Source organism: Amphiprion ocellaris, chromosome 12, assembly GCF_022539595.1.
Source record: "Amphiprion ocellaris isolate individual 3 ecotype Okinawa chromosome 12, ASM2253959v1, whole genome shotgun sequence".
Classification (NCBI taxonomy): Eukaryota; Metazoa; Chordata; class Actinopteri; family Pomacentridae; genus Amphiprion; species Amphiprion ocellaris.
The window spans coordinates 16,484,193-16,511,668 of record NC_072777.1 but is presented as its reverse complement, the minus strand read 5'-3'; the positions used below and the strand labels follow the sequence as shown (position 1 = coordinate 16,511,668).

At 40.0% G+C, this 27,476-nt stretch overlaps 1 protein-coding gene across 4 annotated transcripts; it reads left to right on the top strand.

The window, feature by feature from the left end:
• The first annotated feature begins 1,200 nt into the window (after positions 1-1,200).
• Positions 1,201-26,426, top strand: pals1b (protein associated with LIN7 1, MAGUK p55 family member b). Of its 4 annotated transcripts, none has more exons than XM_023264296.3 (14): positions 1,201-1,434; positions 5,669-6,150; positions 7,509-7,738; positions 15,825-15,902; positions 20,469-20,588; positions 21,004-21,165; positions 21,655-21,732; positions 21,837-22,020; positions 23,158-23,226; positions 23,394-23,465; positions 24,119-24,280; positions 24,536-24,738; positions 25,022-25,132; positions 25,444-26,426. In XM_023264296.3, exons 2-14 carry the CDS (start codon positions 5,823-5,825, stop codon positions 25,618-25,620), a joined length of 1,974 nt encoding a protein of 657 aa, XP_023120064.1. In that variant the 5' UTR covers positions 1,201-1,434; positions 5,669-5,822; the 3' UTR covers positions 25,621-26,426. The 4 variants fall into 4 exon arrangements, with proteins under 4 accessions (XP_023120064.1, XP_023120067.1, XP_054871844.1 ...); XM_023264299.3 differs by having other exon boundaries at positions 1,202-1,434; positions 7,530-7,738; XM_055015869.1 differs by lacking the exon at positions 1,201-1,434 and adding an exon at positions 3,179-4,196.
• The last annotated feature ends 1,050 nt before the right edge of the window (positions 26,427-27,476 follow it).

The window sequence follows — 27,476 nt, the reverse complement described above, 5'->3', positions numbered from 1 at the left end:
CCCAAACAACAAATAAAACATGGAATAAAAATGGTATCATTGCCACAACCCCCTTGTCCAGATCAGTGGTGGGAAAGAGTAATAAATGTGATGGAAATGGAAAGAGTGACGGCAAGACTAAGGTTTCAAACAAAAAAATTTGAATCTATATGGGCACCGGTCATAAGAGAAAATACATTTTGAAGTAGAACCTACCTAAGAATGTTTGTTCCACCTATCCTAATGAAATGTATTTATTTATTCAAGTATATATTTGTATGTTTTCCCTAAATACTAGTATGGTTTTTTTTTTTGGTTTTTTTGGGGTTTTTTTTGCTTTGTTTTGTTTTGTTTTTAATATATATATAGAATTTTCATTTTTGGTATTTAAGCTGAAAACAACATTGTTAGAAGTATAAAGTTTAAACATTATTTAGGGCACAAACGGGTGAAAAGAAAAAAAAGAGGTAAAAAGAATAGAGAAATATATATAAAATAAAGTTGCCAAAATGTGAAGGTACATGTGGATGGACATGTGCGCATATGGGTGGGTGCGCACCTGAAGATCCACATGTATTTCTATACATGTCTGCAAATATATATAATTAGAAAAGGGTGAAGATGGGTATGTATATGTCGGTACGCCTATGTATGTGTTTGTGTGAGTATATATATGTATATGTGTGTGTGTATAGAAGGGCGCAGGGGTTGAGATGCATGTGAATATATAAATATGTCAATACATGTAAGAACTGTAACTGTATATTGCTTATATAGATATGTAAATGTACGGCACTTGAGAATATATGTCTGTAGGTGTACGGAAATATACATGGTTAATAAGATGTGTTTAAAAAAAGGGAAGAAGAACAAAAAAGAGAAAAGAAAAGGAAATGGCAACATAACGAAAATCAAAAACATATTTGAGTAAATGTTCAAAAAAAAAATGGTATCATTGATGTGCATGCTGAGCCAATCAAATCATTGATAGTTTATTACCTGTGATTGATGAATATGTCGCAGAAAATTGTAAAAGATTAGGTTTATTTTTCAACAGTTTTGAAGCCCAAACGTGGTCCAATTCTGGAATGAGTCTTAAGGTACGCTGTCTGCTGCATAGGTGCACGTCTTCCTTCGGTGCTGCAGACACCCTGCTACTGTGTGGAGATTGTGGTCATTACGTGTCAGACAGACAGGGGGGCGCGCTGGAGCCGCCGTGTTGTCAAGGAGACGACTCAAAACAGCAGGCGCAGTTTCACAGTAATGGCTACAAGTGTCCCGACTGTGCCTGGAGAAAACCCACTGCAGCGGACGAACGCGGTCCTGTGAAGAGCGGGAGAGAGCTTGAGTTTTTCCTGTCCATCTATGTCTGATCGAAACACACGTTTTCTCAGCACTGGGTTGTAAAAGAACAGACTTTTGTCAACGAACCAGCTGAGCGTGCTGTTTGAAGCGGTGAGTACCGTCAGTGTGCTACAGGACGGCTACCGTTAGGCTACGCAACACGTTAGCGGCTAAGCTAAGCTCTCTGCTATTGTTGCATTTGCACTTAATAGCAATAATGAATCCAGTTTTATACGTTTACGTTGAGAGCTGTGTTTACTCTAGGCATATGTAGTACGTCTGTTATTGCCGCTATTTATGAACGTGGTACGTTTTTTTTAGAAAGTTGCACATAACAGATAATCATTTTAACACAACAGGAAAGACTCAGTAGCTGTTGTTTTTACGTCGAATCACTTTACAATTAACCTCAGGCAGGCAGCTACTCGTTGTTAAAGCTCTGATCTATTTCTGATGAATAAGATCACCCACCGAAGCTTAGCTCACTAATCCTTTTAGTGGCTATTGTTGCTTTCAAGAAAATGAACTGTAGTAGAGGTGGAGAGTAGAAAATGAGTGGTACTTTAAAAAAAAAAAAAAAAAAAAAGCATTTTTAAAGCAAGTACACTACCGTTCAATAGTTTGGGGTCACCCAGACAAATTCATGTTTGCCATGAAAACTCACACTTTTATTCATGTGCTAACATAATTGTACAAGGGTTTTATAATCATCAATTAGCCTTTCAACACCATTAGCTAACACAATGTCCCACTAGAACATAGGAGTGATGGTTGCTAGAAGTCGACCTCTGTACCCCTATGTAGATATTCCATTAACATTTCCAGCTAGAATACTCATTTATCACATTAACAATGTCTAGACTGTATTTCTGTTTCATTTAAAAGTGACCCCGAACTTTTCAACCGTAGTGTATTTCTCTGATTTCTTATTTTTGTCTGTTTATTTACTTCTGTGAGCATTACACAGTAGCTTACAGTTATGCTTTAATTACACATGCAGCATTTTCCATGTTTGATTGTTAACGGAATTGAGGGGAAATCCCTTGAGTAAATATGTGAGAAAACCTGAGAAGGGCATCACAACATTAAGAGTCGTGTCTGGCTTACAATAAGCAGGTGTAGGATGCTACCCTCATTTCACAGTGAACTGAATTGGCTATTCAGAGGACGATACTCAATGCTTATGCTGACAGCTACCACTGACGCATCTGTGATGACATATTTTATAATTCCATGTTCAGTGAAGATAATCATTCAATCAAATATATTGGTTTGTCTTAGATGTGATGTTTAATTCGAACTCTTCTGATAACCTTTTCATCTCTGTGTGATCCTGGGTTATCTCATGCCAGACTTGCTTGAGTTAGGATTACACATTTAGTGTTCCAGCGACACCATAGTCTGCTCAGGTAAGTTACATCTCATGAAATGTTTAGCTCCTATTTATTTTCACAAACATATTGACTCTAGATTCCCAGGCCTTGGTCCATATATGTAGCTGGATGCAAACTTTTTGTCTTGCCTTGATTGTTTATATCTAGGTGGGTGTGTGCACTTCCATTCATTCTCAGTGTCCTACCCAGGTATCTCTGTTCTCTTCCAGAGTAGAGAAGAGCATGAGATCCCAGGTTTAATTAAGCCCACAGGAACAGATGGTTTGCTGGCAAAGTCTGCAGTTCATCAGTATTACACCGCCACTCTAAACATAGTTAAATGCATCTGCAGGGGAGGGGTGTCAAAGCGGGGGCATAGATCCACCAGACGTAATTCGCTGAGGGAAGCAGGCAGAAGAGGGGAAGGCTGTCATGTGGTGATGGGCAACATGAGGTAATGACTGACTCAAAGACATGAGCATCAAAGGTAGTTTTCAGCTACAAATCTGTGTTGATCTTTATTTTCTCTATCGATAAAAGGGGTGCCTTTATCTGGTAAGCAGTAGCAATGAGGACAAATTAAATCTGAAAATTATTTTTCAAAACTGACAACAGCTATGTGTCAAACCTACAATGTATTCATGCCACAATAGTAAGAGGTAGAGAAAAAGAGCCTTACCTTGTCATTACGACACAACAGACAGATATAGTGACAAACCAACGTGTTTTTGGCTTACTACATGTGTATCCCCGTTTTTGCCTACAAAAACACTTTCACTTGTCACTCACTGACTATTATTGCATCATGATATTCTGTTGTAAAATATACACTACCGTTCAAAAATTCGGGGTCACAGAAAGGTCCTTATTTTTGAAAGAAAAGCAGTTGTTTTTCATTGAAGATATCATTAAATTAATGTGATAAATGAGTATTCTAACTGGAAAAGGCAGATTTTTAATGGAATGTCTACATAGGGGTATAGAGGCCCATTTCCAGCAACCATCACTCCTGTGTTCTAATGGTGCATTGTGTTAGCTAATGGTGTTGAAAGGCTAATTGATGAGTATAAAACCCTTGTGCAATTATGTTAGCACATGAATAGAATGTGAATTTTTATGGCAAACATGAAATTGTCTGGGTGACCCCAAACTTTTGAACGGTAGTGTAGATCAAGTTGTTTTTGTTTGTTTTTTCTTTTACAAATAAAACTAACGTAAGCTCCAAGTGAACATCTCCAAGTGAACACCTTAAACTATCAAATCCAGATTAATGCATGCAGCCTCCTTAAAAATAGATTGTAATCCACCACAGTCACAGCAAAGTCAACAACATTGGCAGATCAAGTAGCAGTAGTTGGGTGTTGTGCATTACAATGAAATGCACTATATGTATTTATGTAGGAATTTTAGTCTACAGATGGATATTTTGATTAAGCTGCTCAGGTGGACAATTGGGGACAGGTGGACAAGGCTGAACTTAAGGGATTTGCGGTGACTGAGGTCAGAAAGCTTTCTACGTTAGGATTTGGATGAGTGAGTGTGTTAGATGAGAGGAGGTAAGAGCAAATGCCCTGATCAACAGACAACCCGCTGAAATGGGTACAAGAAATTGTTAATTTTTTACATATGTTACAATGTTAAGACTTAGAGGAACTTTATCATAAGATCTGCAGGCTGCTGGAAGAGTACAGATTAGAGATGAGGTAAACATGACTGAACGACTTACTGAATTGCCACTTGTGAACTAATTAATTAAACTCATCTTAACAGTTATTTAAGGTCAGAAAGCATCTGCTGAAATTGCATATTTTTTAAAATATACACTACAGTTCAAAAGTTTGGAGTCACTTAGAAATGTCGTTATTTTTTCAATGAAGATAACATTAAATTAATCAGAAATATAGTCTAGACATTCTTCAAGAAAAATGGATACACCTTTAATTACTAAGATTCAAATCATTAATTTCTTTAGTATTTTGTATGTGATCCTTTATTTCTGGTAGAGATTCAATCTTCCTCAGCAAGGGAATGGGTTAGGCCATAAGATAAAATGCGATTTTTTTCTTCTGATACCTCCTGACTACTGTTGCGACTACGTTTCCACTGGTTTTTAGGTGGTCACCAGTCTTTCTATATGCTTTTTCATCTTTGCAAAATCTCACAATCAAGTCTTGAAATTCCTCTGTAGCCATTACACTGAACATGCAGATAGACACAGCCCATAGGTCCAAAACTGAGAAAGCTCTGGTGTTCATAGCTAATATTATAGTAATATTCATGCTGTTAGACTAATTGGAAATCACAGGTGTAATCAGTTTAGTTTCAGTGATCACAGGTTTTGTAACTTGTGTGTCGTGGATCACAGGCGGATTCATTTTTGTTGCAGAGTTCCTGCTTTGTGGCCTGTATTTTCAATATACTACTTCTAAAGTATTTGCTTTTGATGGTAAATAGGAGGAAATGTTGTACTTGTCAATTTTTGTCAATTTTAAATCATTTGACATTGAAGGGGTATTGCACAAGGATGTACTCACTTCTGTTGCATACTTAAACTTAGTTCAGCCTTAAATATCTACAGCAGTGCATTACAATATACACAATAATTGCAAAAGTAACATTAAAAACATCCTACATCGTAGTGAAACAATGACAAGTAACGTTGCTCTGCAGAATGAGTACTTTTACTTTTCATGCTTTAAGTATTGTTGCTGCCTTTCATACTTTTACTCGACCAGTGTTTTAAATGCAGGACTTGTTTTGTACCACTATTATTTTGTGCTCAACAGTGCTGTTATTCTGCCGTTATTATTGTCTTTTAAACTGTCAGTCACTTCATTTTGTTGTCCTCTGTAAAACATTAAGCTTACTTTTTTAAGATTACTTGACTTTGTTTGCCACTTATACATAAAAAAGTCAGCAAAAAGTATTTTAAAATTAGGAAAATTGTTTCTAGGTCTCTGTTTGTATTCCAGGATGACAGATCACAGAAGAAGCATACTGGACTACATCTTCCACTGGTGTGCAATGGCTCCTGAGTTGAGCAGTCTCAGCTTCAGATTCTCATAATGCATCCACAAGTCTCAGGAAACGCTGGGGTGGTTTGAGCTCTACATTGCTGCAGCAGGGATGATTAGATCCCATATAAACGGTTATGTGCAAGAGGCCTCAGGCCAGTCCAAGAACCACTGGGAGAGGGCTGTGGATTGTTCAGGAGAGGAAAGTAGATTTGTCAAATCTCCACACTGCTTTGCCCAAATGGAGAGGATCCAGCATTACCAGGAGGAGCTGAGGAAGAGGAGAGAAGAGGACAGCAGGGGGAAGCATGACATCAACCCCAACGCTTCTCTGAGGCTTAAGAAGTTGTCGCAGAACCCAAAAGTGGGCATTGACAATCCTACCTTCGAGGGGAAGGAAAAGTCCATCAAAGACGCATGCTCCCTGGATCGTGTAGTTGGTAAGTTAAGAGGAGAAGAGGAGTGTGAATTAGAAGGTCTTCATGGGGGTCAAACAGATTTGACAGAGGAAGGGATGTTTGAGTGAAAAGGAGGAAGAAGATAAATATATAGAGTTCTGGGGTTTTCTGAAAGTTCTGTGAAAACAAAAGGAGTCACAATTTTTTTTTCATTACCTGGTAGGATCAGTTGAGAACAATTTCTCATTTGCAATGGTGACCTGGGATGACGCCCCAGCAGAAAGAAAGATAACAAACCATCAGTACATATACAAATGGACACACAACAGAGATTAAAAACAACCTAGATTAGCTTGCAAGTCATTGAGAAACAGTCAGCATGTGCAGTGGTCAGCTAGGGTCTGCTGCAGCTTCTGCTTAAATGTGTAAAGAGCTGACAGTTTGAGAGATTTTTGGACGGAATTCCAATCAGTTGCTGTGAACCTTGGGGATAGAGAGTATTATGAGATGGGAGAGGTGTAGGAGGTTGGAGAGGTATTTAGGTGTCTTCTCTGATAGTGTCTTACAGATGAGTAAAAGCCAGTGCTGGAGTTGCCTGTGTGAAGGGAGGGCCAACCCACCAGTTTGTAAAGGTCACAATTGCTGGGTGGAGAAAGGTGCACCGGTAGCAAGACAGATGGCCGAGTGATAGAGGGCATTGTGCACACAATGGTGATTGAATTGGCAGAACAGAGGGTGGTTTTGGGGGTTTTGGAGGAGAGTGAGCTTTACCTTTCACCATGGCTCTTGAAAAACACATTTCAAATTCTGATGCATTCTGATTTAGGTGTGTATAGATATTTTTATTACACCGAGAGTCACAATATGTTAGCAGCAGGAGCAGCACATTACCTTGGAAAGACTCTATGTCCAGTCCAGGCAGAATGTAAATATTTTTCATCAGCATTTCTTTATTGAAAAAAGATAGAAAGCAGTCAAAACATCAGAGTTTGTGCCGTGATGTTACGACATTTTTCGACCTACATGTGATTTAATAGGATATTATCCTTTGTCGGTAGTCTGTAATGAATGGGCCAGCTGCAGGTAGAATAAGCTGATATTTTTTCTGCAATATGTTTTGTAAAAACAATGTAAAAAAACAATCACATTGGTGCATATTTGACAATATAGCAATATATCTGTGATAGGCCACTAACAACCATTAATATCAGCTGACCAGTATAGCGATCAGGCTCTACTCTGGGTGATGACTAAAGTCAGAAGTTTGTTGTCAGTTTAACTTAAACCAGCGAGACGAAAAAACAAGAACACATGCACAGCTTGAAGGGGAAAAAAATCTGGCTCATGTACATTTGTTGCTCTGTTTGCATTGCCTTGGTGTTACTGCTTGTAACACCAAGGCGTCTATGCCCCCTTTTCAGATTTGGAGGAGTTGTTGCAGGCTCTGAAGTGGGTGCAACTCTGCTTGGCTGATGCTCAGAGCCAGCAAGATGTGGAGCTGATTATGCAGCTTCTTACCAAGGAGGACTTCAGGAATGCCTACACAATCTACAGCATTGTGTCTCAGCAGATGAGCAGAGTCAGTCCCACCTCATCCCTCACAGCACAAGCACAGGACCTCTGCCAGGAAGTAAGCAAAATGGTCATTTTAGACCAACTTGTTACAGCTTAAAACATCTGCATTTCCTTGTGTAGTTTATACCAATGGATCTAATAGTTTTTTGTCTTCAAAAGACACCAAACTATCAGTAAGTTCACTCACAGACCAGGCATGGCTCTAAACAGTGGCTGCTTAACAGTGCATAAGAAGTGTTTGCAGTGTGTCTAAACTTAAGTGGCAGTGCTGTGTGACGCTCACATTTGTCACTGGGTAAACTAATCTTCCAGCTGCTCTTGGTGCTGGCTGAGCAGTGCGGCACATTGCAGGTAGGGGGCCAGGATATGGGCAGCCAGAAAAAGAAACTCCAGCAGCTTACAGCAATGTGGGCCAAAGCACAGTACTGCTGAGGGGGAGGGGAAAGTGCGTCACCTTGTTAGTGAGAGCTTTGATTAGTATAATGGATGAGCTAAGCTCCGAAGCGGAGATGAAGAAGAAGAAGAAGCATAAGAACAAAGTAACATTGTACGAAAATGTCTGCTATAATCATTTTGTAAAGAGCCTAGGCCACAAACAGGAAATGCATTGTTTCTCTAAATGACAGCACAAGAATCCAAATTATGAAAATAGAACCATGTGGCAGAGAAACAAATAAAAATGGAACAGAGTGGACAGTATCTATCTATCTATCTATCTATCTACGCATTTCCTTTACAGCAGACTGGATATGGAGCATTTTCTCTCTTAAACATACAAACCTACTGTGACATACTAAATGTTAAACAAATTAACTGTGTGTAAATGCGCTCTGTATGGATGCACATTTACTCACGTTTCTTCACATTTAAGTTTTCATTTTTCTTGCGAATTTGAGAGAACAAACTATTTTCTTAAATGCAAATATTTTGCTACTCAAATGATTCGCTGACGTAATGTACATGTATGCAGGTTTTGAGATGCAGTCAGACCACACAAATAGTGTGTAACTGTCTCACAGATATTTATGCATCTTAAATTTTGTTCTAGTGTTGTCAGTGAAATGCTAAACACAGTGTCATGAAAAAGAGTACCAAGACCAAATTAAAGCTACAAGCAGCATTGAACGGGGTCCTTGCATCATTGCTGGTCGGTGACCCCAAGCATGTCCATCTGGCGATGCTGCGACTGAGAGTGTATTTCGGCCCATGAATGTGACATGGGCTGGATTCTGAGCACACAGGTCAAATTTCAGGCAGATTGGAGCATGTACAGGCTGTTTATGCAGAACTTTCTGTCCATCCACCAGATGGCACTATCACTGTGAGTGGATTTTGGCATATGGATGTCATCAGGGCAGGACTGTAATCAATCTTGTAAAGTTTGAGGCAGATTGTAGCATGTACAGGGGATTTACACAGCACTCTTTCATGGCGAGGAATCAAAGTTCAGTCGGCCGCCATGGCCACGCCCTTTGACTGTTGTGTACGATATTCACAAATTCTCATCCTTATGTCCTGTTGTATATACTGTCCAGATTTGAGGTCTTTTAGAGTTACCACCTGTGAGGAATAAATCACTGAAAATGAGAAAAAACCCCAAAATCTGACATTTAATGGCGGACTTCCTGTTGGGTTTACAGTATGGGTTCAAGCGGCTATTTTGTTCATCCTAGTGTGCTACATATGCATACCAAATTTTGTAGACATCGGTGAAAGTTGATTTAGGGGTAGACAGTAGTTGACATTTCATTGCGAAGCATCAAAGTTCAGGGGGTTGCCATGGTCACGCCCTTTTACTCATGCAAATGATTTTGATAAATTGGCAGCATTAGGACCAGTTTTAAATACTGTCCAAATTTGACGTCTGCTGGAGTTGTGACCTATGAGTAGTTAATCACTCAAAATGACCAAAAATCTCACAGTTAATCCAAGATGGCGGTCTTCTTGTTGGTTTTAGGTTTTGGGCACCATAGACTTTTTTGTTCACCCTGATGTGCTGCACATGCCTAGCAAATATTGTGGATGTAGGTGAAACGTGCTGCGGGGGTTGTTTGTTAAAAATACTGCAGGGGGCGCTATTGCACATGCAGTTCTGAGGTGCAAACAGTGTCCTTCCTTTTACCAATTGTGATATATGTGGTAATTTTGGTGAATTTCTGACCATTCCTAATGTGTCGAAAAGTATTTACTGTTTTATGGCAAAGGATCAAATTTCCAGGGGATGCCATGGCCACGCCCTTCAGTTCTTGAGGAACCTTTGGATAACTTTTGATCATGATGTCGCGTTGTATATACTGGCCTAATTTGACGTCTCTAGGAATTAACCCCTAGGAGGAGTTCGCTCTCAAAAATGAAAAAAATCCCCAAAATTTGTCCAATTAATTCAAAATGGCGGGCTTCCTGTTGGGTTTAAGGCATGGCTCCAAGACGCTTTTTTGTGTGTCCTGATGTACTTTATATGCCTCCCAAATTTTGTGGACGTAGGTGAAATGTGCTGCAGGGGCTGTTTGTCAAAAATACTGTAGGGGGCGCTATGCCACATGCAGTGCTGAGATGCATACAGTGTTCTTCCTTGGGTCGACAGTGATGTGTGTGTTAATTTTGGTGAGGTTATGAGCATTCTAAACCTGTGAAAGAGCACTTTGTTTATCATATCAACAATGTGTTGCCATGGTAACAGCGTTGTATGAAATGTCAAAATCTTCACATTGTGGCATTGTTATGGTCTGAAGAGTTAGCTGACCAATTGTCAGAACGATATGACAAAATTTAGGGCAATGGGACGTGCAAATGTAATGCTTAAACATCCTGTTATTAATAGGTGGCGTTATGACTTTTTCCAAATTTATGAGTGTGGATGTCTTCAGACCCACACTCTTGTTCAGCACATGAAGTTTGGGGCAGATAGAATCTTGTGCAGCTGAGATATGAACACTTCAATTTGAATGGCAAAACATCAAAATTCGCTGTGCTGCCACAGACACGCCAAATAGCTCACTTCCTGTTGGGTTTGGAATATGGCTGTCCCTGACTTTTTTGTTCAGCCTGATGTGCTGCATATGTGTACCAAATTTGGTAGCTGTAGGTGAAATGTGCTGTACATGGGAAAGTTTAGGGGGCGCTATGGAGCCATTTTGCCACACACCTTGAGCTTGGGTTTTATATATATATATATAAAATATAAAATTTTTCGCCAGTTCTGATGTGTGTGCAAAGTTTCATAAGTTTTCGTGTATGTTTAGGCCGTCAAAAAAGTAAAATAATTAAAGCTGCAAGCAGCGTTGGACGGGTCCTTGCATCCTTGCTGGTCGGCGAATCCACGCATGTCCACCAGGTGGCGCTGCAACCAAGAGTGTCTATTGGCCTATGGATGTGATCAGGGTCAGTCCCTGATCACACGTACAAAATTTTAGGCAGATCGGACCATGTACAAGCTAGTTATAGAGCATTTCCTTCCATCCACCAGGTGGCGCTATGACTGTGGCTGTATATTGGTCTGTGGATGTCATCAGGACCAGACTCTAATCATACATGTAAAATTTCAGGCAGATTGGAACTTGTATAGGCTATTTATACACCACTTCCTGTCTGTCCACCAGGTGGCGCTATGACTGTGACTGTATATCAGCATATGGATGTGATCAAGGCAGGACTCTGATCATACTTGTCAAGTCTGAGGCTGATTGGAGCATGTTCAGGGCAGTTACACAGCATTTCCTGGGTCATGGCAAATCGTCAAAATCCAGAGGCCACCATTTCCACGCCCTCAGACTTTTGCGGAGCATTTTGATAACTTTCGATCACCCATGCCTGCTGTACATCCTGCCCAAATTTCAGCTGTCTCGGCATTACCCTGTTTGAGTTTATAGCTTTTGAAAATGTATAAAAATGAGCCAAAATCATATAAAATGTGACACATTATTCAAAATGGCCGACTTCCTGTTGGGTTTTGGGCATGGGTGTCAATTACATTTTTATGGGTCTTGATGAGTTACATATGTGTGTGAAATTTCATAATTCTAGGTGACACGTACTGGCCGTAGTAACTGTTTGAAATTTTCCAGGTGGCGCTATGGAGCCATTTTGCCATACACATGTACAGTTCCCCTAAAACATCAAATGGGTTGATGGTACAGATATGTGTGGTAATTTTGACGAGCATTTGAGCATTTTTAACCTTTCAAAAAGTACTTTGTTTGTTTTGGTAACGATGCGTTGCCACGGCAACAGTGTTTTATGAATTGTCAAAATCTTCACACTGTGGCATCGTCCAGGCGTGAACACTGAGCTGTCCAATTTCTAGAAAGATATGATAAAGTATCGGGCAATGGTATGTGCAAATGTAATGACAAAAACTTTGTATTGCCAAGAGGTGGCGCTATGAGTATTTCTAAATTTATGAGTGTGGATGTGTTCAGACCCTGACTGGTGTTCATCATATGAAGTTTGGTCCAGATCGGACCATTTGCAACGGAGATATAAATAATTCAATTTTCATGGCGAGAAATCGAAATTCGCCGCGCCGCCACAGACACGCCCTTTCATGACAAGTTTTCTCCGTGAGTCATCATCAATGTGGTCAGGCTTATGTCACCAAATTTGAAGGTAATATGATCAACCTGAAAGAATCAAAGAATCAAAGTGTAAAAAAATGTCTATTTCCTGCTACTACAAGGTGGCGCTATGACTGTGAATGTATATAACCACATGGATGGCAGGACACTGATCATACATGTAAAATTTCAGGCAGATTGGGGCATGTACAGGAGAGTTAGACACCACTTCCTGTTTCATGGCGAAAGATCAATATTTTTGGGGGCTGCCATGGCCACGCTCTTTGACTTTTGCGGAGCATTTTGATAACTTTTCATCAGGGAGGACTGTTGCATATATTTGCCAAATTTGACGTCTCCCGGACTTAAGCTCGATGAGTTATTAATCTCAAAAAATTTACAGCTAATTCAAGATGGCCGACTTCCTGTTGGGTTTAGGGCGTGGCCATGATTGACTTTTTCATGTGTCCTGATGTGGTGCATATGCATACAAAATTTTGTAGCTGTAGATGAAACACTCTGCCAGTTGGCCTAATGACCACTTTTTGCAACATTGTAGGGGGCGCTATGGAGCCATTTTGCCACACACATGCACAAGTCCCATAAAATATCAAATTTTTCGCCGATGCCCGATGTGTGCAAAGTTTCACGCGTTCTGGGGTATGTTAAGGCCGCCAAAAGTGCAATTCAAAAGTCCAGAAAAGAATAATAAATAATTCCTTGCATTCCAATAGCGTCTTCGCACCTTTGGTGCTCGGACCCTAATAATTAAAGCTGCAAGCAGCGTTGAACAGGTCCTCGTATCCTTGCTGGTCAGCGAATCCAAGCCTGTCTACTGGTGGCGACCAAGAGTGTATATCGGTCTGTGGAATTCATCAGGGCTGGACTCTGATCACACGTGTAGAGTTTCAGGCAGATTGGAACATGTACAGGCTAGTTATAGAGCATTTCCTGTCCATCCACCAGGTGGCGCTGCGACCGAGAGTGTATATGGGCCTTTGGATGTGATCAGGATTGGACTCTGATCACACATGTAAAGTTTCAGGCAGATTGGAGCTTGTACAGGCTAGTTATACAGCACTTCCTGTCCATACAACAGGTGGCGCTATCACCCTGACTGTATATTGGTCTATGGATGTCTTCAAAGCTGGACTCTGATCACACATGTAAAGTTTGAGGCAGATTAGAGCATGCAGAGGACAGTTACACAGCAGTAGATGTTTCATGGCGAAGCATCAAAATTCTGGACACCGCCATGGCCACACCTTTTGACTTTGGAGGAACCTTTTGATAAGTTTTGATCAAGACGTTGTGGTGTATATACTGGTCAAATTTGAAGTCTCTAGGAGTTAACCCCTAGGAGGAGTTCGTTCTCAAAAATGTTACAAATTGGCAAAATTTCTCTAATTAATTCAAAATGGCGGACTTCCTGTTGGGTTTAGGGCATGTCTCCAAGAGGCTTTTTTGTGCACCCTGATGTGCTCTATATGCCTCCCAAATTTTGTGGACGTAGGTGAAATGTGCTGCGGAGGCCGTTTGTTAAAAATACTGCAGGGGGCGCTATAGCACATGCAGTGCCAAGGTGCATACACTGTCATTCCTTTAGCTGTTGGTGATGTGTGTGCAAATTTTGGTGATGTTTTGATCATTCTTAAGCTATCAAAGGCACGTTGTTTGTCATAACAACTTTGCGTTGCCACGGCAACAGCATTTCATGAAAGGTCAAAATCTTCACACTGTGGCATGGTCATGGTGTGAAGACTCAGCTGACCAATTTTCAGAATGATATGACAAAATTTAGGGCAATGGGATGGGCAAATGTAATGCCTAAACATCCTGTTACCAGTTTTTGGCGCTATTGCTATTTCAAAATTTTTGAGTGTGGATGTCTTCAGACTGGACGTGGTGTCCAGCACATGAAGTTTGGGGCAGATAGGATCAGGATTTGCTGAGATATAAACTTTTCAGTAGTCATGGCGAGACATTGAAATTCACCGCGTCGCCACAGACATGCCTTTTGATGACAAGTCACCATTTTCACTGTGAATCAACATCAATATGTTCAGGCTTGTCACCACATTTCAGGGGAATCTGAGCAACAGGCTAAGAATATTACATCAAAGTGTAAAAAATAATTCCTTGCATTCCAATAGGGTCTTCGCACCGTTGGTGCTCGGACCCTAATAATAAAGCCTTGCATTTCAATAGGGTCTTCGCACCATTCGGTCCTCGGACCCTAATAGTAATAATAATAATAACAATAAACTCTAGGGTTTCAATAGGGTCCTACACACCATTGGTGCTCGGACCCTAATAAAAAACTCTAGCCTTCCAATAGGGTCTTCACACCATTTGTTGCTCGGACCCTAATAATAATAGGGTTTCAATAGGGTCTTCGCACCGTTGGTGCTCGGACCCTAACAAGCAAAGCAAGTTTAGTAAGATCAAACGACGGTCTGCACTGGGGGTCGAACAATATGAGTTTATCAGGGCCAATAGCAAAACCAATTAATGGAAATCAAGAAAGGCCAATAACCAATATTTGGAACTAGCATACATTAAATGGAATGTTTTAAGAGCATATGAAAGCAGAAAACATGTCTAGGCTTCTTTATTACTCCAAGAAGGAGCGCGGCGAAGTTATGTGACGACCGGCGTTGGTTTGTCTGTTTGTCTGTTAGCAGCATTATTCAAAAACAGACTAACAAATTTCGATGAAAATTTCAGGGAAGGTCAGAAAATGACACAAGGATCAAGTGATTACATTTTGACAGTGATGCGGCTTAGAGTCTGAATCTATGGATTTGTTCAAGATTTCTGTATCATTGCGAGATAGCAGTACGGCTTCGCTATAGCTATCACTACAAATGAGCACTACATCAGCTGCCTGGTGATGATCACATGATGGTGATCCTACTATAAATCGACCGCTGCGGACCACAAATTGTTTACAGATTTCATCCATTGGAAATGATACAGTGACTGAGCAGGCAGTGCTTTTTTTGTTTAATCTTTCACTGTTCTGTCACTCTGTTTCAGGGTAATTAGTGACTAACTTCTCACTCAGTCACGAGCCGTTACCATAGCCTTAGCCCCCATGAGAGACGTAATGTCCAGGTTTGTGGCAGCGACTTGGGTTTCTTGTTCAGATTTTACGGTCTCTGCTTGAGAGACATTTCTGAGACCACAGAGTGACCACAGACAGAGAGAAGACGCTGCATCACACCCAAAGTAGCGCATTTAATACATCAATAATCGATCAATAAAAATAACAACACAGATAAATGAGAAAATGGCAAATATCGGCAGCAATAATCAGCCAGGTTGATAATCGGTCTGTCTCTAGACTGCACCAGTTGTCAGAAATAATTACAATTACAAGGTATGTTTGTTTTTTGTTTTGTTTTTGTCAGTGAGTAATTAATAGGTCAGGTTTTTTGACTGCAGTTTTTAGTTGTGTTAAGATGGTATAAATATTTAAATAGGTAATTGACTGTTTGATCTGACTTAACTTGCTTTCTGTAAGGTAAGCTCTTAGTAGCAGATATACAGTTTTTCTCACCATGGTGTGCCCCTTTTTCTGTTTAGGTACAGAAGATTCTTCAGTCCAGCCAGCACAAGGAAGGTTTGGAGCTTAAAGCACTGCTCACCAATCCTCATCTTCAGGTCAGAGATCAAGTTTCCAGCTGTGACCTCCCCTTGATCAATATTATGATTATAAAACAACATTACTGAGACTCAGCAAGTTTGCAGAGCCTTAAATGATTTATTCAGTTAATATGCCGATAATTAGACTACTGGAAATATAATTGAAGTTATTCTTTCCTGTAAAAGGACAAAAAAGAAAAGGTAATTGTTTATCTAAAACTCAGGGTTAAGTACACAATATGCCAGTAAACCATGAGACTTAACAACTTACCAGCTCAGAGACAGTTTCATATACCCATTACCATCGTGCAGGCTTTATAAAATGGTAGAATAAATGGACCATTGCGCTGTATAATGATGTATAATGCTGTATAATGATAATTATACAGTATGCTATGTTGTGTGTCAACAAAGAATGAAATATACAGGGATTAATCTCTATACCAACACTTTGATAAGGTCATATGTTGGTGCCCCTTGAACTGTCAGAAATGTATTGGTTTCTGCCTTCTGGCACACATTGGAACTGATTATGGCTGGTTCTCTCAAGGGAGCAAAGGATCATATGAGTATAGTACAGGAAAACAGCTTTATATCCAAAACTAATAAAGACATGTGAGACAGGGAGGTCCACTTGTCTCTTTTCATGGTATTCTAGGACAGTTTCATCAGGAGCAGGGAAGCCAGAGGTGTTTGATGATTGATGGCAGTGGACTCTGACTCTTAAATGCAGAGGAAAATTAAGATGGATTGTATGTACACCGGGCTGCACAGTGGCGTAGTGGTTAGCACTTTCGCTTTGCAGCGAGAAGATCCCTGGTTCACGTCCCGGCTTTCAATTCAATTCAATTCAATTTTATTTATATAGCGCCAATTACAGTCAAATTGTCTCGAGACGCTTTACAGAACCCATATGCCTGACCCCCAGAGCAAGCCAAAAGGCGACAGTGGCAAGGAAAACACCCTTTTAACAGGGAAAAAAAACCTCGAGCAGAACCCGGCTCTAATGTGGGGGGACCCATCTGCCTGCTGGCCGGGCGGGTTGAGAGGGACAGAAGAGGTAGAAAGGTAGAGATAGAGGGGTAGAGGTAGAGATAGAGGGATACAGATAGAGGGGTAGAGATAGAGAGGTGGGGGGGTGGGACACAAGGACCATAAAACACAGCCACACATCTGAAGCATCCAGCATCCAGCTCTGGGACCAGGGACACTCGGAGAAAGGACACAGAAAGAAACAGAGTGAATGTAATGCAATAATGGTATATATAGTAAATACATAGGTAGTTAGAGAAGGGCTCAGTGCATCAAGAGAGGTTCCCCAGCAGTCTAGGCCTATAGCAGCATAACTAGGGGCAAACTAAAGGGACGTCAAGAGGGGAAGTCAGTTTTGCAAATGAAAACACCAGCTCACCCCGTCAGGGTCCCCCAGTCAGCCCTAACTATAAGCTTTGTCGAAAAGGAAGGTTTTAAGCCTGGTCTTAAAAATAGAGAGGGTGTCCGCCTCCCGAACCCAAACTGGGAGCTGGTTCCACAGGAGAGGTGCCTGATAACTGAAGGCTCTGCCTCCCATTCTACTTTTAGAGATTCTAGGAACAACAAGTAAGCCTGCAGTCTGAGAGCGAAGAGTTCTGCTAGGATAATATGGTACTATCAGGTCTTTAAGATATGATGGAAATTGGTTGTTAAGAGCTTTATATGTCAGAAGAAGGATTTTGAATTCTATTCTAGATTTAACAGGAAGCCAATGAAGAGAAACCAATATAGGAGAAATATGATCTCTCTTGCTAACTCCCGTCAGTACTCTGGCTGCAGCGTTTTGGATCAGCTGTAGATATTTCAGAGAGCTATTGGGACAACCTGATAATAAGGAATTACAGTAGTCAAGCCTAGAAGTAACAAATGCATGGACTAGTTTTTCTGCATCACTCTGAGACAGGATGTTCCTGATTTTCACAATATTTCTCAGGTGGAAAAAGGAAGTCCTACAGATTTGTTTTATGTGCGAGTTAAAGGACATGTCCTGGTCAAAGATAACACCGAGGTTCCTCACAGTAGTACTGGAGGCCAATGTAATGCCATCCAGAGTAACTATATGCTTTGAAAGCAATTCTTTAAGATGTTTGGGGCCAAATACAATGACTTCAATCTTGTCTGAATTTAGTAGTAAGAAATTATAGGTCATCCAGGTCTTTATGTCCTTAAGACAATCTTGCAGTCTAGCTAGCTGATTAGTTTCATTTGGCTTCATAGATAAATACAATTGAGTGTCGTCAGCATAACAATGGAAATTAATACAGTGCTTCCTAATAATGTTGCCTAAGGGAAGCATGTATAATGTGAACAGTATTGGTCCTAAGACAGAACCCTGAGGAACTCCATGATTAACCCTAGTATGCTCAGAAGAGTCATTGTTGACATGCACAAACTGGAACCTGTCTGATAAGTAGGATTTAAACCAGTCCAGTGCTGTCCCTTTAATGCCAATAGAATGTTCTAGTCGCTGTAATAAAAGTTGGTGGTCGATTGTATCGAATGCTGCACTAAGGTCCAATAAAATAAGTATAGAGACCAGTCCATTATCTGACGCTATGAGAAGGTCATTAGTGACTTTCACCAGAGCTGTTTCTGTGCTATGATGCACTCTGAAGCCTGACTGAAACTCTTCAAACAAGCTATTCCTTTGTAAATGTTCACATAATTGATTTGCAGCTGTTCTTTCCAGAATTTTGGAGAGAAATGGGAGGTTGGAAATTGGTCTATAGTTGGCTAAAACATCTGGATCTAGAGTGGGCTTTTTAAGTAAAGATTTGATTACAGCAACCTTAAAAGCCTGTGGTACATAACCTGTTACTAGGGAGAGATTAATCAGATCTAACATTGAGGAATTAATTAAAGGTAAAGCCTCCTTGAACAGTCTAGTTGGGATAGGATCTAAAAGACATGTTGATGGTTTGGATGTAGAAACTATTGAAATGAGTTCAGAGAGATGTATGGGAGTGAAAAATTCTAAATATCCATCTGGTCTTACAGCCAATTCTAAAGTATCTGTACTCGATGATACATCTGTGACATTTGCAGGAAGGGCCAGAGTAATTTTTTCTCTAATCATAATAATTTTATTTGTAAAGAAGCTCATGAAGTTGTTACTGCTCAAAGCTAAAGGAATACAAGGTTCAACAGAGCTCTGACTCTTTGTCAGCCTGGCTACAGTGCTGAAGAGAAACCTGGGGTTGTTCTTGTTTTCCTCTATTAAAGATGAATAATATGTTGTCCTGGCATTACGAAGAGCTTTTTTATAAATTACTAGACTATTTTTCCAAGCTACATAAACTTCCTCTAAATTAGTGGAGTACCACTTCCTTTCCAGCTTTCGGGACGCCTGCTTTAAAGTCCGCAGCTGGGAATTATACCAAGGAGCAGGTCCCTTTCCCGGGATCTTTCTGCATGGAGTTTGCATGTTCTCCCTGTGCATGCGTGGGTTTTCTCCGGGTACTCCAGCTTCCTCCCACAGTCCAAAAAAATATGCTGAGGTTAATTGATCATTCTAAATTGCCCGTAGGTGTGAATGTGAGAGTGATTGTTTGTCTTTGTATGTATGTATGTATGTAGCCCTGCGACAGACTGGCGACCTGTCTAGGGTGTCCCCTGCCTTCGCCCGAGTCAGCTGGGATAGGCTCCAGCCCCCCATCCCCGCGACCCTAGTGAGGATTAAGCGGTGTATAGATAATGGATGGATGGATGGATGGATGGATGTACACCAAATCTTAACATGGCCTCCGCTGTCTCAGATCCGCTCTGCTGCAGGATACAGGAACTAATTTGGATTTATAGTTATTAATTGTAGGCTGCACAGTGCCTCAGTGGTTAGCACTTTCGCCTGGCAGCTAGAAGATCCCCAGTTCGTGTCCCCGTCTTCCTGGGATCTTTTTGCATGGAATTTGCATGTTCTCCCTGTGCATGTGTGGATTTTCTCTGGGTACTCCGTCTTCCTCACACAGTCCAAAAACGTGCTGATGTTAATTGGTAACTCTAAATTGTCCCTAGGGAGCTCTGTGAGCTCTGTATGTAGTCCTGCGATAGACTGGTGACCTGTCCAGAGTGTCCTCTGCCTTCACCTTAAGTCAGCTGGGATACACTTTTCAGCCCCATCGCGACCCTAATAAGGTATAGATAATGGATGGCTAGTTATTAATTAATTGTGTGATGCATGTCATAATAAATAAGGTGAAGGAGGAATCTCTGTATTATTTCTCGCTCAGAGGTGGTTCTGCTGATAAAGAGATGGGGCGGAGTCTGGAAGTTTGCTTGCTATCACTTCTGATTCATTGTTTTGTGTAACAAGGGCAAAACATTAATAATTTTAAAACAACTGTACTGGAATATTTGGGAAATATTTATTTCCATGCTAACTAGCTGTTCTGAATGAGAGCATCCAGCCTTCATTCCCTTTGTCTCATGCTGCCTTCTCCTTTATTCATGTCTGTCAGTGTTTCTGTCCATTATGTGTTTGTAAATTTCTGTATGTGTACACTGTATGTCTATATATATGTCTCTATGTATGTCTTGTGTGTGTTCTCATGGCAGGCTCTGATGCAGGCCCATGACAGTGTGGCAGTACAGGAAACGGCAGAGGAAAATGTGACTCAGTACCTCGGAGAGACAGTTAAATTAGTGCGACTGGACAAGACCAGAGACACCCCACTGGTGAGACCCCATCTAGCAGTCTTGTGGAGTCACACTGAATTCTGAATATTGTGTATCAGCAAGAGAATTCTGATGGAAATCCACAGAAAGACAATGAGAAAAAGAATTGTGAGGATAGTTGTGCTCATATTCAAAAACCTTAGTTGGTACTGTCAGTATACTGACATTATCAGTATAATGAAAACTTAAGGAACAACATAACACAGGATTAGTGGGACATGGGAGACATTGGCTCTGATGGAGTAGCTCTAACTGCATGTAGCGTGTGTCTTTGTGAGTCAGCTCTTTCTGCTTTTAGATTTGTGTATCTGTATGGTATTGTTTTTAAAAATATTATGTTTGACGTGTGTTGCTTGTTTAGGGAGATCACCTTTGTCATCTATATGAACTCCATGCATGTGTGTGTTGCCATCAGGGTGCAACTGTACGTAATGACATGGACAGCGTGGTGGTGAGTCGTGTGGTGAAAGGCGGAGCAGCAGAGCGGAGTGGCCTCCTCAGTGAAGGAGATGAGATATTGGAGATCAACGGGATTTCGATTCGTGGAAAACATATCAATGAAGTCCATGACTTGCTGGTGAGGACAATTATCAAAGCTGTGTCCAGTAACTTTAAGTGCTCTTTCAAATATTTACAATAAATTATGTGAAATTACTTCCATTATGGCTTTATTTTGATTTATTGAGACCTGGCTTTGTTACTTTTTATACCTTAAAATGTCTTGAAAATCTGAAATCATGTGTTTTTAACGCCATAAAGGGCCTGCTCTTTTTTGATTAGAGAGCTTGCACACAATGGCGGACTGACCATTACAGACACATAGAAATATTGGTAATCAGCAATGCTGTTAATTTAAGGCAGAGTAATTAAATAATAATTTAGGTGAACGCTGTACACTGGGTGGTGGTCTATTAAACTGATTGAGCACTGTACATACCAATTGTGTCAATTTAAAGCGTGGGTCTACGTGTCATTGTTCTTTTTCAGAATCCGTTTCTGATTCCAGCATGTATGACAAAATTGCTCCCAATAGTAGAACAGTATTGTATTCCCTTTTTTTCAACAGCAACAAATGCAGGGCACTCTGACCTTCCTTCTCATCCCAAGTTCTCAGATTAAACCAGCCCCGTACAGACAGACTGTGGTAAGTCTCTAATGAACGTGGACACTCTAATGAGTGTGTTTGCATGAGATCGCCTGTCTGCATGCATGCAACAACAGCCTTGACACTATAAACCCTGTCCTCAGATGCATGTACGAGCTTACTTTGACTACGACCCATCTGATGACCCCTTTGTGCCATGTCGAGAGCTAGGCCTGTCCTTCCAGAAGGGAGACATACTCCATGTCATCAGCCAGGATGACCCCAACTGGTGGCAGGCCTACAGGGATGGAGATGAGGACAACCAGCCCCTAGCAGGACTCATTCCAGGTAGCAATCCAACTGGGTTAAACATGTAGTGTATTGCTTCTCAAGGGCATATTTTTAGCCATACTGCTAAAAATATAAGAAAATCTAGAAGCAATTACAGATGATTGTAAGATTTACTTAATAGGCTTTTCATTTTTAGTATTGAAACTATATTATGCATTGTATTACAAATGCCAATGTCATACACATAGAATGGAGTAACTACAAACACCTTTACAGCTTCATAAAAATATACATGTATGTAAGTCAATAAAAAAAATCTACTTGTTCACAATGTGTAATGTACGTGGTTTGAGAATGTGAGAAGAAAACCAACACAGTGCCGACAATTCACATAACTGTCATTCAAATTAAGTGGCACAAGGTTAGATGTTCAGGTATTTTGTAGGACCCAGATCTGTCTTCAGTGCCTCAGTTCATAAATCAGTCATTCTGTCAATAAGCACACACAAAATATCTAAATATATTTTTAAAAGGCTGGATAATTGGAATTTATGTTTTATACTAATTGTCCCGTACATGCACTTAGTCAACATTTAAAATTCTTACTTTTCAAGAAAAAGCAACCAAAATATATAAATTTATATTTGCTGTTATTAGTATTGTTATTATTTGTAGTGACACTGGTATAGTTAACTTACATTAAATGCAGAAGAGATGGTGGAGACACATGTGTCCTGCAGGTTCCAAGACTGTAGCCATTTAGTGGAGGTCTTGATACCATCAAGAAAAACATACAGGCGTCCACAATAGAAATGAAAATTTAACATGACAGGACAACTTAGGACAACTTATCACATTATATTGAGGAGCCAATAGTTTTTTTCCCCTCTTGTAGAAACTGGAAAACCACTCACAGAACGGTACTTGAAAGTGACTAATAGCCTGGCAAGACAATCCTGGCAGGAATCGCCCCCATCTGGCATGTCAAGCAGATTAAAGCAAAACCTAAGAATTATTTGTGATTACTTTATAGGCCATGCCTGCTATGACTAGAAGAAAATTAGGTTAACCACAGAAATGAAATGGAAAGTCAGGAAATATAAAATGTGCTGTATTTTTTGCCTGTTTGTAAATGCATTGAATTTGCATATTTATGTGTACTACATATGTTTTTCTGTGTTTTCTTTTTTGCAGGTAAAAGCTTCCAGCAGCAAAGAGAGACCTTAAAGAAAACTTTAACAGACAGAAGTCGAGAGCAGCAAGGTAAGAAGATTGTGTTGAAACTCACTTCTCCTAATATACAAGATATGATTTGCAGATTGAAACATTTTACATCCACTATAAAATAAAATGTGATCCATCTAGAGTATGGTAACAGAATAAAATGATAATCTGCCTTTCAAAGTTAGTTTTTTCAATTACATGTTCAGGGAAGCATTGGTATGCAAAGAAGAGCAAGAAACAAAGGAAGAAGAGCACATCAAACTTGAACAAAAGTACTGGTAAGACAATTCTTTTCTTCTGTCTTTTCAGTGAATTGACAAATGAACTGATTTAAAAGCATGCTACTTCAGACTTCATGCCACTGTCACTTCACATTTAGCACAGGTGAAAGACTTCCATGCTGAGCACCTGCCAAGTGTCTGCACGTGGTCAGTATTAGTCCCACACATTAGCTGGAGTTGACACATCTTGTCTTTTTCTCAGCAGCTTGTCCAGACTTGGTGTGTCATAGATCAGATTAGTCCTGTCTTCACAGACAGGATCAGAGAAAGCTCCAGCAGGTGCCCAGCAGGTGCTTAAATGGCTTTGACCTGTGGTGTTACTGGTTCACATATGGGAAAACATACTAAGCCTGACACACTTCCTGTTCCAGGGGTACTTCTAAGTAGGCAGCATTTACAAACTGTGAACTGAGAGGTTCAAATATGAAGAAAATAGTTTGTTCAGGACAAAACCTTCACATAAACACACAAATGATAATATTACTGCTTTATATTTTATTAATGTCTCAAATCTCTTGCATCTTTTCCAGGTCCACAGAGAGGTCAGAGTTTAGTCAGATTTAGTTCCAGAACAGCAGCCCAGGAGTTCAAAGTAATTTGGTTTGTAGGTTGAGTATGTTTTATTAACCACTCCCAAACTGTCTCTTCAGACTATGATGACATCCTGACCTATGAGGAGATGTCCCTTTACCACCAGCCTGCCAATCGCAAACGCCCCATAGCTCTGATTGGCCCAACAAACAGTGGTCACGATGAGCTGCGTCGGAGGCTTCTGTCCTTTGAACCAGAGAAGTTTGCTGTTGCTGTTCCACGTAAGTCTACATTTTGTCACAATAACAAGACATGGCAATGTCAAATATGAATCACTGATGAGGATGAGGAACAAACATGCATTTAGGATTCAGTAAGTAAATCCTTTGACATATCACGCTACACAAAATGTTCTCATTTCTAGTGTCAGACTAACAAGAAATTAAACTGACCACTTATAAAGGACCAAACAATAAAGAGTAGCATGAGTATTTTTTCCAGTAAGTCAAACTGATCTATCCCTTTTCACGGCTCAGACACAACCAGAAACCCAAGGACACATGAGTGGAATGGGCGTGAATATCATTTTGTAAGTCGTCCTGCCTTTGAAACCGACTTGGCGGCTACAAAATTCATTGAATCTGGGGAGTATGGGAAGAACTTGTACGGCACAAGCACAGACTCTGTACGACACGTCATCAACTCTGGACGCATCTGTTTGCTTTGCCTACACACAAGGGTAGGAGACTGAATAGTTACATTTCTGTTGAGACAAATATTAAAATACTCAATATTATTTTATTCCAACCTGTTATTTACAAAGCCTATTTTAGCCTTGATCTATGGTTTAAATAAATCTTTAATAGTTTTTTGGTTCCGTCAAAACTAAAATAACATATTTGTATAGAAAGTAAAGAAATTTGAATTCTGAGACTTATTTTGGTATATTTTAATCCTGGCTATTCTGTGTCTTGGGTTTTCTTTTTCATTTGTTTTGCTGGAATTGGTTTTCTTTCTGACAGTCACTGCAGGTGTTGAGGTCGTCCAACCTCAAGCCATATGTCATCTTCATTGCTCCGGCTTCTCAGGAACAACTACGCACCCTGCTGGCCACATATGGAAAATCACCAAAGGTAACAGTTGAGGCACTCTCAGACTGTACAAGGAAAGAATTCATAGTCCAGTTGCCAACTGGTTTCAAACTCACAGGGACTTCACAAGAATGGAAACAGTAAAACCAGACTGTTTGTGCCTGCTGCTCTAAATAGAATAAGAATATTGAATGGCTTGATGATCTAGTCAACAGAGGGCACAGTTATTGATAGTGTAAAAATATTGATACCATTTTATAAAGACCATATAATAATTTAAGAATTATGTGAGAATAGAAATTTTTAGAGTCACCATCACCTGTTCTTCATCAGTGTTTGTTTTCTGTGCACAGCCAGAGGAGCTGAAGGAGGTCATTGAAAAGGCTCGTGAAATGGAGCACAATTTTGGTCACTTCTTTGATGCAGCAATTGTGAACACGGATCCAGACCAGGCTTTTCAAGAGCTACGCAGGGTGATAGATAAACTGGACACTGAGCCACAGTGGGTGCCCACCTCCTGGCTATGCTAGACGTCATTGAGTCTCGGCACCAGGGGTTTCAGAAACGGGTCAACTGAAGAGCAAAACTCGATGTTCCAAGAGACTGAAAAATGGACAGTGGTAAATCGTCACTGGATTTTCACTTGCACATTTTCCTCGTTTGTAGAGGAGTCGATCATTACTCATGTGGAAATGGACTCGTTTCTTTTTTTTTTTTTGTTGGTGTGTGTCTTTGTGGGTGATTTTTGTTGTTTTGATTCCTGAATATCTTTATGTCAGCTTTATGCAAAATATTTGATCACGCAAATAGAAATATTTCTACTCTGTTCTTAATAGTTATTTATAATTGTAAATATATATTTCCTAGATGAAATGATGCAATAATTTATTGTTACATTTTGAGTGTGATACCTAAAATGGCACACTCAACTCAGTGTTAATATTACAGTTTTTAATGGCTTCCTGAGATAAGGTTTCAAGCCAAAACCACATTATGTACCGAACGGAGGAGAAACGCCTGTAAGCGCCTAAATGGATGCAGCATTGTCTTCCATGCAGGAATACAGGAAAGAAATCTGCTGTAATCTGCAGTTTTCAGGTATTTCCTTCCCACCAACATCAGAGTTATATGTTGCGTCTCATTTTATGCTGTGATTACAAACCCATTGCTGGCTGGTTATCACTACTATCAGTATGTAATGCTGCAAAGTACTGCTGAGCTTGTTTGAACAATGCATCATATCACTTCGTGTAGTCCAACAAATACTGTATTGTTTCTTTGCAAAGTATTTTAAAATCCAGGACAATTTTGTTAATAAAATCAAGCAAAAAAGTGATACATTTAGCAGTGGTTCGGTGGTTAGCATTTTTGCCTTGCAGCTTTCCCCAGTTCGCATCCCGACCTTCCCGAGATCTTTCTGCATGGAGTTTGCATGTTCTCCCTGTGCATGCATGGGTTTTTGTCCAAGTACTCCGACTTCCTCCCACAGTCCAAAAACATGCAGATGTTAATTGGTGATTCTAAATTGTCTGTAGGTGTGAGTGTGATTGTTTGTCTCTACATGGGTCAATATATAATTGCAGGACTTTTGTATCATAGTTGACAGGTATCATAGTTGATATTTTTGCTGTTTTCAGGCCTAAAATCAACATGGCCGCCTATAACCAAACACCACATGGGATTTTTACAGAAAGATTCTTCTAAAATATTATATATACACTTGAGTAAAAGTGAAATTTACTTATAAAGATATTGTAGTAAACCTGTTGACATGAGATAAATCCACACTTGGCTCACACTACTTTATATTAAAAAACTAAGCAAGCCTTGGAGTGTGGCCAGTCTTTTCTTCAGGATGAAATGACATCATGTGGAGCAGGTCATGTGATTTGGAATTAACATATTTCCCTGAGAGGTGTTTTTGTAATGGGTAACTTAGTTGAAAGTGATTTTCCAGACACAGATACAATTTGTTATTTTCCATATAAAATTTGATATATTGCCAAAAAAGAAATATGTCATGATTGTCTCAACTTAATAAAAGAACACAAAACTATTTTTGAGTAAGCTCATTTTATTATTGTTTAGCTAATTAGAAGGTGGTTATTAAATTTGGACAGTTATTTAGTTGACATTTTAGTTATATTCAGTATTTTTTTAATTAAAAAGTGATTGTTTTCGTAGTAAATGATTATGGAATTTGTAAAGACGTTATAAAAATGTATGCAAGATATATCCCATGGACTTCAAAAATCCCTCAAATATATATTGACCTATATGTCGCCCTGTGATACACTGGCAACCTGTCCAGGGTGTCCCGATGTCACCATAAGTCAGCTGGGATAGACTCCAGCCTCCCGCAACTCTGAGGATTAAGCGGTGTATA

Coding starts and splice junctions, on each gene's coding strand:
- pals1b (XM_023264296.3), top strand. CDS start 5,823: ATGATTAGATCCCATATAAACGGTTATGTGCAAGAGGCCTCAGGCCAG. Junction 7,739..15,824: donor CACAGGACCTCTGCCAGGAA/GTAAGCAAAATG, acceptor TTTTCTGTTTAG/GTACAGAAGATTCTTCAGTC. Junction 22,021..23,157: donor CCTAGCAGGACTCATTCCAG/GTAGCAATCCAA, acceptor TCTTTTTTGCAG/GTAAAAGCTTCCAGCAGCAA.